The sequence below is a fragment of the Lagopus leucura genome, unplaced genomic scaffold, assembly GCF_019238085.1.
Source record: "Lagopus leucura isolate 7727_CA_CO unplaced genomic scaffold, USGS_WTPT01 Super-Scaffold_741, whole genome shotgun sequence".
Classification (NCBI taxonomy): Eukaryota; Metazoa; Chordata; class Aves; order Galliformes; family Phasianidae; genus Lagopus; species Lagopus leucura.
Window position 1 is genome coordinate 2,069,220 of NW_024962256.1, and position 13,783 is coordinate 2,083,002.

Sequence of the window (13,783 nt, forward strand, 5' to 3'; positions counted from 1 at the left end):
TGTTACACAGTAGAGCAGTGTGCCACACTATAGACCCTGCCTTTTGGTTCATACAGGGCAGAACACAAGGCTTTGTAGCCCAGGAGAAAAGCTGTCAGTACCTGTGCTAACTGGCTTTGGACTGGAGCTGCCCAGCTTTTAGGCAACTCTGCACACTCAAGCAGAGATATCCCAGATTCCTCTCCAAGGAGGTGCAGAAGGCTCCTACACACAGCACAAAATTTGGATTAAATTCAAATGGATGAGATTCACCCTGTATGAAAGATGAGGCTGGAGACATGATTTTAAGCATCATGTTTCCACTGCATGAAATGCAGTATGTCCCTGCAGTAGCAGAAGGTAAAGAGGAGCCTTAACCACGTATATCTGAGGCAATTCTTTCCAACTACAATTTATTAGAAAAGGCTTATAGGATCTTCAGGGCTAGATGAGTCATTTCTAAATGCTGATGTGGGATTTGATCCTGACTTTAATGAACATCAGTCAAAAAGCAAAACAGCAATGTGCACAAGCAGAGTAAACACACAGGAACAAATTACAAAAACAGTGAGCAATTTCAGGTAACTCCATGTTGCAAGCTCACATTCAGATACTTTCAGACAGTTTTCCTGGAATTCCAAGATGAACACTGAGCATTTTCTGAAAGAACATATTGTATCACTGGCCAGTGTAGAACATTCAGGACAAGGATTGCTTCATTGGCCAAAAAATGCATACAGATTTAAATCTTAAACATAGAGTTATTAGAGTTATACAATTCTTATGTCATATGTCTATGAACATTTTTTTACAATCTACAAAATAGAGAACAGTCAAACTGACTGTCCAAGATGTTTTTTTGTTTATTATTATTTTTATTATTATTATATTCTTAACAGATTAATCAGCTGTGCTATATCTTTGCTTTTCTATGCCTTTGGTTCTAACTTGTCTAAAAGCTAACATCGCTCATATGTTCCACATCTAGAGGAAAGAAGAAACAGGCAGCAATATTCCCAGCACAGATATTAGCAAGTTCTGCTTAGAAAACACGAAGTATTGCTAACACCAAGGCTTTCTTCTAGGAGGATGTAAATGCAGTCATACCACACTTCTTTTTAAAGTCTCTTTTTCCTCCCTTTTGTTGACAGGGCAGCACATGGACTCACACCACCTTGGCCAGACCTGTTCATACCACGAACAGCATTTTGTAGAGCAGATCACTAGTATGAGTGAATTGAGGCTTTTTATTTGCATGTTAGCAGCCGAAGTTGATCAGAATTATGATTTTTATCCAGCAAATCCACCAGAAAAGGAATTCCTAAAATACTGAGCATGGATTTATACATCCCATCTCCTACAATAATTAAATAGGAACTGTACTGTGAAATGAGGGTTTTCTATACAGAATACGCAGAGACGTGTAATTAAATATCAAGACTTCAAAGCTGGTTTATTTTGAGATAGGATTAGTTACAGGGCAAACTGCCTAAGCGTGTGTATGTGCATATGTAAACTGACTCTTTCAGACTGCTGAACAGCTTTTTAACTGTGCTTTGCTGCTGTGATTGTTCATTTGCACCAGATTATCAGAAAATGTTCAGCACTTGCTGGTGAACTTTGCACTCTGTGATCCAGGCTGAATATACCATGGTGCTCCTTAGCTGTTGAATATTTCAAAGACAGCCAAAAAGTACATACGTCTACTGCTGGCATTATAAATTTATAAATAAATTATTTATAAATTATTATTTATAAATTTATAAATGCCACTATAATTTTTGATGTGACAAAGAACAGAGGATTGGAGTGGGCATTTTAATTCTGCTCACACGCTGAGTTCTGCTTGCTTATCAACAGTGAGTGTGTACTAAGAAAGAGGACACCCACCTGCTGTTAAATGAGCAGCATGGACAAGGACTCGAACCCCTGGCTTCAACTCAAAATGGACGAAGTTTTGGTTCAGTTTCTGGATCAGTATTTCTGAAATCTGGAAGTTAGAAGAAAATAAGAAATGCTTTTTTTTTTTTTTTCCTTATGGTCATCTTATATTGCTAACAGGTGAGTAGGAAATGGAGCTATATGCTAAGCAAAGATTTTGCAAAGGCACTGGACTTTCTGAATACAAATTCCTATCACCTCATAAAAAGATGTTTCATGAAGGCTGAACACATCCCCATGTACTATGTCCAGAGTGTTATGTGGATGGCCAGCAATGACTGATACAAACAAATTCTCCCCTCACACTCCTCTAGGAGCAGCCCAGCTGCAAATAGAGATTGAGCCCCAAAACAACATTACACCAGATGGAGTGCCTGTAGGACCATCCCACATCAGTACATAGCAAAAATAAGCATTTCAATTGTTAGCATACCTCTGCTCAAAACAAAGAAAATATTAAGTGGTCAGCTTTAGTTTCTTACAGCACGTTCCCAACACACCTGGATCAAAATGAAGGGTTTAGTTTCTTACCCAGCTTGCACTGAATTTCAAGTCCTAGAAACAAACTGAATTTCATTCAACCCTAAGTTTCAGGCCAGCTGGTCTCTGATTCCAAAAACATATCAGGAATAGTTTGAAGCTCTGATAATGTCTATGCTGTTGACTGAATATGAGGTGTATTTGTCTTACACAAAATGTACATTACGTCTATTCTTCTGGTATTCACAGAGAGAATGTGCTTTTATCCTCTACTTCATGGAAGAAAACTCCCACAGAACATTTATTTCCCTCAATTTTCTTTCTATAATTGTGATGAAAACAAGAAGAGCTCTAGCAGAAAAACAAAGCAAGTTATTCCACCCTAAAGGATGCAACAGAAGAGATGAGCATTTGCTAAGATAAAACTGTCTGGAACCTGTATTTGTAGAGTCAGAAGTCCAGCTTTGGTCCAGTCTGTTGGTATACACTGCTTTTTAAAATCAGTTTCTCATACCGTGCACACATAGCTGCTTTCTCTATTTTAATTTTCAATTGTGTACAGGAATTTTCAGATACGTTGCTATTAAAAGCAAAATTCCTGATAGATTAATCAAGGAATGGAAACCCATAGACATACTTTTGATAGTTTCCTTGTCTTCTGTATGTTGATTCTCTAGATGTTTCATGTTTCATTTTTTCTTACAGCAGTAAGCAATTTTCCAGTGGATGATGCCCACTCTTTTGCATGTGGATGTATGAGGGAGAAGTGGCTGGAAAATGCCAAAAAAATTCCATCCTGCATCCCTTATGCAATTGCAGAGAATGCTGTGTTTTTACAGCCATGCCAAGATAAAGAGGAATTGTACAGTAATGCTCAACACTTAATTTGTTTTAAATAACTCCTTATTCCTTCTTGAAGATTAATGAAAAATTGTCAGAAAAAAAGAACATTCCAATATTTTTTAAACCATCCTTTTCATGTTCTTCATTTTTGTCTGGTTGAGCTATTTCAGTAAATCTACCCTGATATGATTAGATGTTCCTTGGCTATCATTCATCACAGTATGAGATTTATCTGCTGCTTCTATTTTTTTAATGTTCTTAATGGTTCTTTCAATTCTCTTGGCTTCTATACTTCATTTTTGGCTGCTGATCACTTGAATAGGTGCCTTTGGTCCAATATCAATTTGGCAATAACTCTTACATGCATTTTATTTATATTTTTAATATATCTCTTTAAAGTTTACTTTTTTTTTTTTTTTTCCATGGGTGCCAGAATGAGTAAATATATTTCTTCCAACAGTAAGAAAAAATACCACCTGCTCACAAAGAGCCATCTGGTAAGCTCAGAGCAGCAGGGATGGTGACATAAAGCTGTGCTGTATGTGAAGAAAGCCTGGGAAGCAAATTATATCCCTCTTTAAGAATTTGAGCATATTAATAACCAAGACTGACAACTAAAGAGCACTTCATCTCTAAAACTGGAGCAACAGATGCAGATGGAATGCTGTAAACCAGGTACATAATGACACATGGAATCTAACTAAAAAGGAAGGTCTGTACATGTGATGAATAACAGAACGCAGCTAGCAAGTGTTATTACCTACTACAGGCCTCATCAGGAATTTGGGCAAGGAATAGAAGAATAGGAGAACCTAGAGAAAGTCAGCATGAGAAGGGGCAGTGAGTTTGTTTTGCACCAGTGATGTGTAGAAATGTGTAAAAAGACCTCTTCTGGCCTGGCTAAAGAGTCCTACAGCAGGATGAGGAGGATGGAATGGTGGCACCCACAGGGATGCTATAGCTGCAGGGTGCTGTGGCAGCCTCCTGGTTCGCAGGCTGTGTGTGTGAGACAAAGGCCAACAAATGTTCTCAGCTGGTAATATGATGTAAGAGTTAATAGGAAAAAGAGAAGTTGTAATAGTGAAGTTGTAAGAAAAATGAATAAAGGAAGAGTGAAACAGTCACAAATGAAGTTTATTGTCATTGTACTGCACTGTTACCTTGTTGTAAATGAGGATCTCATTGTACAAATGTAACTCAGAAAAAGATGATTTCTGCCTTAAGTCATCAGCATTTCTGCCGTCAGTGTTACAGGACTATATGCAGAGTCAAAACAGGCAGCAACCCTTCATGCTGCTTAGAGTCTACCACATATTTCCTGGGCTTAATTCAGAGTGCAGCTTTTTACTTCTATTGGGTCTTTATGAATTCTGAACAAATCTGAAAATGAATAACAGTCCAAGACCTTAAAAAGCACTGGAAAATCTTTTAAGAGTCAGACATATGCCTTCCTTACACTAGGAAGAAAAAGTGTATTTGGATATGTTTTTAAAATGTTTGTTCATTTGGTACAATATTTTAATTTTCCTTTCTATGGGAAGTAAGATTGTCCATGAGACATACATATATAGAAAAAGAAGAGCAAATAATAAATTTATTTCCATACAACTAAAATAATCTGAAATATAAACCATTTGATCTGGCTTATAAAATTCATTATTTGAGCAGGTGCACACAGTTAAAAGGCCAGCTTCACATTGGGATTGGACACAGTACTCAAGAGAAAGTAAGTAAGTTGGTGCTGATGTTGTTTCTGGTCCTCACACAGTCTCAGAAGGATCTATGAAGTGTAGACACACGCTCAGACTGGAGAAGCAAAATTTATGCCATTCTTATTCTATCAAGTCTGTTTCTAGCTCAGAGGATCACAGGTGAGTAGACTTTAACCTAGGTGTGGTTCTGACTCTCATGATTTGTGTTGAACAAAACATGTTTGAAGTAATTCTCCTCACAAAGGCTGATCTCACGCTTACTGAAGTAATAAGATGGTTTCAGCAGAAAACAGGGCCTTTTGCCTGCCTTGATGTCTGCATTTAAAGTGGCACCATGGAAACATTTTTGTTCAAAAAGCAAATAAGGAAACGTCACAATACTTTTGCCTATTTATTTAGTGAATATCTACATAACTAACTGAACAGCTAGGTGTTCAACTGGGGAGCAGGTTAGCATTCCTGTTCCTCTCTCACTCAGATGTAACTAACTCAGCTCAAGATGTAACATCTTAGAATAGCAACCTTCTAATTTATAGTCTTGAAGAGTCTCCCTTGTGAAAATAATTAGCTTTCAGAATTAGTTTTGGTCCTTAACTGAGCCTCATTGACTTTATCTGCTTCATTTGCAGAATTAAGCATGATGTGCAAAAATAATTCAGTAATAGAAACCATTCTTCATGTATCATTTTTCATCAAAGGACACATAATGAATAATAATAACAGACAATTTGTGAAGGAAAAGAGATTCCAATTTAAAAATTGAACAAAACAAAAATTAATTTGGCTTCTCTTAGCATTTTGTCAAAGTTAGGACTATGAAGGAACTGTGTGAACCAAGAAACAGAATTATCACTCCTAAGAGCACTTTTGCATTTATTTATCATATTTTAAAATCTCTGGTTTAAATTGGTTTACACTAATTGAATGTGATTCAAATGTGCTAGTGTGTCCCAGTTAAGAATCTAGATTATTTTTAAAGATAATGTATAAGGATTTCAACTAATGAGTGGCACAGTTCTGTTCAATTCATTGGCTAAATCAATAAACAGCTAAGGAAAGAATTATGCACATTGATTGGTAGGAAGCAACTTGAACTGGTAGTAAAAAAGCGAAACAGGAGTCAGGGCAAACATACATTACATTAAACTGTACCACTCACCCTAAGAAAACTTATTTAATTCACACGAGGCCTCTCAGCCTCTCTTATCTTAGCTCTGAAAAGACCAAAGTCGCTGACTTACTTGGGTCAAGCAGAAACTTCTTAGGTTCTTTGATGAAAGATGCAAAAATCAGGCTGCCATAGTATTGAGAAATACCATAAGAGCACAAGGTGGAGAACATGTCTGTAGTTAGTCTGGGACAAGAACTGATCAGCAGATACAAACCTAGACAGACCCTAGAAATATGAACAAGTATACACTATAGCTAAACAAAGGTGACTGGGAGTTTTGAAAATCCAGGTCTGCTCTGCATATTAAGCAAGAATGAGGAGCTGAGAAGTCTGATAGTCACGTGGCAGAAGTTAGTTGAATGGCATTGTAGCGGGAATGTGGAGTCACAGCCCAAAGCAGTGATTGAGCACCTGGTGGAAAGGCAGGGCCAATCCAGGGAAGCTCAGGTGCATGCAGTGTACCTGAGTGACTGGAAGGGGTGGAGCCAGGATCCGACCCTTCCCAGACCTTATTTGAGGGCTGGCAGTGGAAGCAAGGGTATCTGTATGGTAATCCCTGCATGCCTGAGGCTTTTTGGAGGCAAGCAAATTTTATTTCTCTGTTTTTGCATCTACAGCTACTGTATTTGTGCTTGTCCTCAGTTGCTCCAGCATAGGACTTTGCTACTCTACTGTTATTGCTGTACCTTCCCTCATGTTATAGTATTATAGGCATAAAGAAAATATACAGATAATGTATTTTATGACACACAAGCAGCTGATCAAGAAAAGCTAGCTAAAGAGAGAAAAACAAGAAAATGTTCATATTATTCTTTTTTCTTCCCATTTTTCTTTACTTCTTAGTTGCCAGGCTTTCCTCAAGCAGCAAAGCTGCAAATGTTGAAGAGAATTTTTTTCTAGTAAACTTTAGATATTTGCTCCTTTTCTTCCGAGACTTTAATTTCTGGGATTGATTTGCACCTTTTTCTGTAGGCTCTGAAATTTTTCACTTAATTATCACCTTGCTAAAATACTATTGTGATTAACTTATCTGAATTACATGAGAGGAAAGAAGAGTAATAAGAACAAATATGCTAAAACATTAAAGTCTAAGAAAGGAGTTCAGAACCCAGCACAAATAAAGATAGAAGATATGTCACATACAGTGAAGCAGAAATAAACCTAAAGCTGCTTTAAGGAGCAAATCCTAAGATTATAAGCATGCAGACTTGTGGGCAGTAGCTTCCATAGTGTTAGAGGTATTTTGCTTTCTTATTTCATCACTGTCTATTTGATACTCAGTCATCTATGTCATTTCCCATCTTTTTGGTTGGGTACAGATAGTGGTCACAGCTGCAATATGTTGATCACCGTTGGCAACTAACCAGTTGGTGATGCCATTTGCCAAAGACTCCATCATGCTTTCTACATTGCTGATAGCTCTTTTCAGAGATAAGATTAATGGCTTCAAATGTCATTAGGTAGTTGCTCTTGCATCTTGTTTACATTCTGCTTTTACAGTTAATTTGAATAGACTAGGTAAATGGAGAACAGGAAAACATGGAAACCTTTTCTTGATATGAAAATATCTCTTTAGAGTTCTCATATATGTCCTGCTTACATTTGACTTATCAAGAGATACACTTCCTGTATTTCACAAAAAGTCTGCATTATATAATATGGAAAAAAAACACCTGCATAGTTATAAACATAACCCTTCAGAATCCTCATACAAAGTAAAAACATACACTGAAACAACTGAGTGATTGTGTCTGTACCACTGCCCTCTATTGAATTTTAAGTAGAATATTCTTCTTCCTACTGTGCATTCATTTTGAGTTGGGTTAGTGCTAAAAGTACTAAAAAAAATTACTTAAAATGCTTCTATTTAAAGGTCTACCTTTCACAGAAGAAGAAAAATTCTATGCTTTTGAATCCAGCATATGTGAATTCTGTAATCATCACATTCGCCTAGCCTGTCCATAAAGACAGTCTTAACAATTGCATTCCAGACCAATTGGCCAATGGTTATTTTCAGTGGCTCTTTTTGCAAGGTATTTTAGAAGCGTTGCAGTGACAACAAGGGCATGAAGCAGCAGCATTTTAATAACTGTCAATTATTTCTCCATTTCTAAGCAGGTTTCTGTCTCACCTGCTGGAAAACAAAGCAGGTGAACCAGTCCTGTAATTTAAGAGGGGGAAAAAGGAGAGGGGGGGGAAAAAAAAGGCAAACTTATAGCATTCTGATCATGAATACAAGATTGTTTTGTTGTGTGCAAAATGTTTGGGAATTCAACAGGATGAAACCACTTCTTCATTTCTATAAAACTGTGAAGAATAAGTTTATATTGATTATAGAAAGTAGAGTGGACAAAGTAATCTGAGATCATCACACAATCTGCATTTGTGTTAGATAGAATTGTCCTATATTGTACACTGAGAAAGTGTCTTCTAGTCTCATGCATAACATTTTTCACCTATCAAGAATGGATACTAATTTAAAGGGATTTTATTTTCCTGTGGGAAGTATCTGGAATGCAGATTTCAATTTTGTGACTGTAACCTGTGAAGAAATATGACACCAATTAGTACTTGTATGGGAAATGTAAGTCATGGCCTGAACCAGGGATTGAGCACCCTGAGAAGGGGCAAGGCCAGCCCTAACAGCACCAGTGGAAGCAATTCACCTGTGCAACCAGAAGCCAGGCTCCACCTTTCCCTAACCTCATTAAAGGGCTGGCTGCCACAAAGGAAGTCATTTCTACTCAGAGATCACCTTCTTTGGAGTGTTTGGTCAGTCATGATCTTCGGCAGGTGGTAAGCAGCCATTTTTATTTAACAGATTGTGACCTTTATCTTTCTTGGGTAATTAAAGACTGCCTTAAAGCAGCTATATCTGTTATCACTTTTCTCTACAGTACTGCACTTAGAAAATGTAATTTTTGAGACCCTTGAATTAGAGTAATACATCAACTTGAGGAAAAAAAAATGGCTTTCTACCATTGTGCCACATAGTTTGAACAAGAGAACAAGACACACATGTTTCATTCTAATGGAAAAATCTATTGTTTTGTGTAGTCTATAGCCTGGTTTATATGCTTTGACAGTCCAACTATTTATGTACCCAACGGCTCATGGCTTATGCGTTTAGTAAACTTTAACAAGAGGCAAGTGAGGTCTAGTTTCCCAAGGGACAAGTAGACATATAGCTGCCTCTGAACTCAGAGGGAACCTAGAGACCACCCAGAGTCTGACCAGAGAGACCTTAAAGTGTGGGGAAAAAAAATGAACTTATGCAATAAGTACTTGGTAAAAACCTTATTCCCTTGCATTCCCTTCCAAAGCACTTCTGTTTGGTTCCTGTGTAATTTGAAGTTTCCCTTCCAAACTAGAAAAGTTATCCAGAACTATAACTCCTTTGGGTCTGCACCTGCAAACACAGACTTGCATACTAGTCTTTGAATGGCTTGCTGCTTGCTTGTGCATACAAAAGATTTGTATTCCTATCAGAAAAGAAAACTATACATCATAAAGTACCTAAGAAGCAACCTTAGCTATCATCAGCAAAAACATCTGCTGTCAGTATTAATCTCAGCAAATGTTCTCTGAACACTTCAAGAAAAGGATAGAGAAGGATTACAGACCAAATTACAGGATGACAAAACAGGATCAGTACCAGAACATGCTTCAGAGCTGAGAGCATAAAAACCTTTCGGGGCATTTCTTATGTAGTTCCCATTGAAAACAATGGCATTTTCTACTAGAATTCCCCTGAAAGGGGGAAATGTATTAGCCTCAGACCAGTAAGAAATTACACTCTGATGATCCTGGTGGGAGCAGGGAAGATACTTCTCCATTAAAAAAAAAAACAGCTGGCTGCAAATGGCAAGTAATTTCACTCTCTTCAAAGGTTATTCTTTGGGCCCTGCAGGATGCCAGTGAAGTTGCGGGACTCCCATTGAAAATGTCATTTCTTCTTGTCCAATTTGAAGGGTTGTGAGAGAACTGTCAGGGCTCCCTTTCTTCACAGTCGCACACATACCATTTTTACAGGTGGGAAAAAGGAGAGAGATAACTAGAGAGGGAGTAAATAGCAGAATACAGTAAGCTGCTGAGTGTTGGAAGGGAGCTGGGACAGATGTAAACTTGGTAGTTCATGGAGTGGCTTCCTTGTCAATTTGAGATAGCGTAAAATAAAAGGGAGGTGAATTAGAAAGGTGAGGAAAGATTTGACAGAGCAGTTAATCTTCATCTTTTTTGTTTATTATATGGGTGGGGGAAAATTGTAGAGAAAAGACACTTATATAAAAAAAAAACTCAGAAAAAAGAAAACATTGTTAAGAATGCTGAGCAGCAGAAGGTTTAAGAATATGGGTGACCTAGTGGATTGAAGCCTAGAGGAGTAAAAAGATAATGTGATACATGAACTGATGACAAGTATTAGTCATTTACAGTTTCCAGGGAAAATACAAGAGCAATGCTAAATAACCTCTGCCACCAGATAGACTAGCAGACATGATAAAGTGCTCAGAATTCCTGGGTAATGCAATGGCTGAGATTTGTGAGCTGGTAGCATCTTCTGCTCTTGTACTTATAAAGCTCACACCCACAAGGGTGTATGTCTGCTCTTGGGCCACTGACATACTTTATGGACAGACACAGTGGTGCTCCATGTAGAGCTAATTATCTTTTTGCCTAATAATAAAGTGGGAGTTGCATCAAGATTTCTGCCCTGCACAGTATTTGAAGTATTTTTTTAAGTCACAGTCATGGTGACTCACTCCACTCCACTGCCCACTCATGGGCAGAACCTTTTGGGTATTGCAGGTAGATACAGTTTTCTTGTTCATTGCAGCTTATTTCAGCTTCATACTGGCAGAACATGCTGGAGTTGCTCAACCCCACTGCCAGAATTTTGAAGATAGCCAGCAGGATAATCTAACATATTCCCTATGTTCTAAAAGGCCAATGAAATTGTGGTCTTTCCAGGTTTACCACCCAGCCCTATCCTCCAACATTTTCTCAGATTTTTTTGACCATCTCATAAACTCTTTCTCATGAGGTTACCCCAGTGTAGTTCAGCAGGAACCATCCAGTAAATCTTCCTGCTGTCTTCCAATTTTCATGAGGTAGAATAGAATCTTTTTCTCTCCCAAGGAAGAAAATTCATCATACAAATTTCACTATACTGAGGGATACCATATGAGTTTCCGATCCTAAATTACACATCTAAAGCTGGTTTTTGTGGAAAAACAAACAACCAAAAAATTGAAGAGGACACTGAACAAACACAGTCATTGTTTAGATCTCAGTTAATCTGATGGCAGTAATTATTTCACTTGGAAATCGCATATACACAAACAAATGCAAAAATGTATACTTCCCTGAGGAGCAGACACAGTACCTGCTCTAGGTCTTCTGCTGTTCTTTTATTTTCCCCTGTGGCATCTTGATATGGCAAAATGAAGAGTTCAGCAGATGTGGGCAGGCCAGGGAGCACTGCGACCAGAATATGCTTGCTTGAAATACCTGTTGCCTGATACATAGACAATTAGTGGACAGCAGGGATGGCATTGAATGCTGACAATTTCTTTGTGAAAGTGCTGCAGTTCTGTAAAGAAGTGATGTTAGTTGCCTCTTGTACTGCGAAGGGAATCTTGTAAAAATCCAGTGCAAGTAAAAAAAATTAGGGATTAATAATTTTACTTCATTCTGCTGTAAAATATACAGTCCTGGGGCAACAGTGATCATCAGATGTGCTAAAAGGAATTCCTAAATCTGACATACGACTTATGTTATCTGAACATAGCAGTTTTAAACTTGTCTGTGTACTCTAAGCTGATCCCTGAGGTTTTTTGTTTTGTCAGTAGTAAGAAGTAGCCTGTTAAAAGGAAAGGTATGTGGGCTGAATTGCACTCTAAAGATCTGATTAATCAAAACAGAGCCTAAAATCCTCTTGGAGACTCAGGTGGAAAAATAAGAACATGAATCAGATTTGAATCCCCAAAAGTCAAATTCTTTATAGTTCACACCCTGGGTCAGTTCTACAAGGTAATGAGGAATTTATTTATTTAGATGTTATATGTTGTATTAATGTGCAACTATTTAACATCTTGTTGGCTGAACATCTTAAACCATTAGTTTAGACCCAAACATTCCTTCAATGCAAAATTAGCCAAAATTCAGAAAGCAAATACCCCACAGTCACTGCTAGTCACTGCACAGTCATCACTGCTAGGATCATCTCTATGTATGGGTTTCAGGTGCTGTTATGAAGACATTGCAGAGTGCATTGTAGAGTTCTTCTCCAGAAAACAAGTTTGTTGGCTTTCAGGAAGTTCTACGGGCCAAAAGGAGGAGAAACACAGTCTGCTGAATCTTCCTCCTCTGCCTCTTTGTTGTGGATTCTCCAGCCTGTTGTTTAAATCTCTGATTTTAAAATGCTAATTATTGTTACATTCATTTTTGAGCTGGAGGGGTGGGGAAGTACCCTCACATAAGGGCAGACCATGGTAGCTGGGTACAACAGGATGTCTGCAGAACATGAAATGCTCTGATGTTAATTAAACCTAAGACTTGTGGAGTGGTTCAGGAGCCAAGGCTTAATGCAGAGGATGGGATAACATCTGAACTTTAACTGAAGCTCTCCATCACCTCCCCATGTGACTGCTGACAGCAGAGGGAATACTGTGTAGAGCTATGAAAAAGGAAACTTTCCACTGCATACCAAAAAAAAAAAAAAAAAAAGACAACCCACGAGCTTTCATTACTCCTGTTTTTTAGTGGGGGTTTAGAAGAAGAATTATAACAGCATAAAAGTTTCATACATTCTTACCAAGCATCTGAGAAGCTAGGGCTTGTATTATTTGTGCCTGCCTAACAGGTTGTTTTAAGTTGTCAAGAAAAAGACACAGCTTTACCAGTTAATGGAAAGTCTTCATTTTCTGAGACTGAGAATGATGATGATTATTATTATTTTTAGCCAGAAGCTTTTGTCTGATGTACTCAGTTCATTCTTGTATTCATCAAAAGTAGAAGACAGAACTCAAAAAATCAATGATGTGAGGAATAATTATGATTGTAATACAAAATAGGATATTTTGTGATAATGTGAAATTATCCTTACACACAGAGAAGATCAGATTTGAGTAGAGAACTATAATTTCTTATGCAGAATTTTTATCCAAGTCCGCAGGACTCCTTAATAAGAATGTAATACTTAAATAAAACTTCATAAAAATTCTGTAGCACAGCTATAATTTCCTGTTGAATTATTTAGTTATTCAACTTATTTTTATACAGTGTACTTAATTGCGATAAATCTATTGGTTTTAACTTTAATTTCTATAGGAACTTCGAACAAAGGCTTATTTAAGGTGAATCATTTAGCTATATAAAGGGGGATAATTAGCTATCAGTTTTTTCTTATGCAAACAACAAAAAGACTGTGTTTTCACTGCTTTGCTTTGGGAATATATCCTTGGTACTGTGATTTTTATAATCCTTTTTTTTCATGGCTTGATTTTCTTTTGAGTTGTTTATCTTTTGAAAATTCATCCTAAAGATAAATGGAACCTTGAGTACTTGATACAGACATAAATAAGCCAAAAGGACAAGCTTCAGAAAACTGGGTTTGTTTTTTTTTTTTTTTTTTTTTTTTTTTTTTTTTTTTTTTTTT

The 13,783-nt window shown here is 37.4% G+C and overlaps 1 protein-coding gene across 1 annotated transcript in view; it reads right to left on the bottom strand.

Annotated features, from left to right (window-relative positions):
• LOC122175874 (VPS10 domain-containing receptor SorCS1-like) overlaps positions 1-13,783 on the bottom strand; it is a 268,752-nt gene that overhangs the window by 6,053 nt on the left and 248,916 nt on the right. Inside the window, exons 23-24 of the mRNA XM_042863898.1 lie at positions 11,510-11,641; positions 1,870-1,969 (exon numbers count right to left, since the gene is read on the bottom strand). Of these exons, the coding sequence (XP_042719832.1) occupies positions 1,870-1,969; positions 11,510-11,641 (232 nt within the window). The remainder of the gene's footprint in view (positions 1-1,869; positions 1,970-11,509; positions 11,642-13,783) is intronic.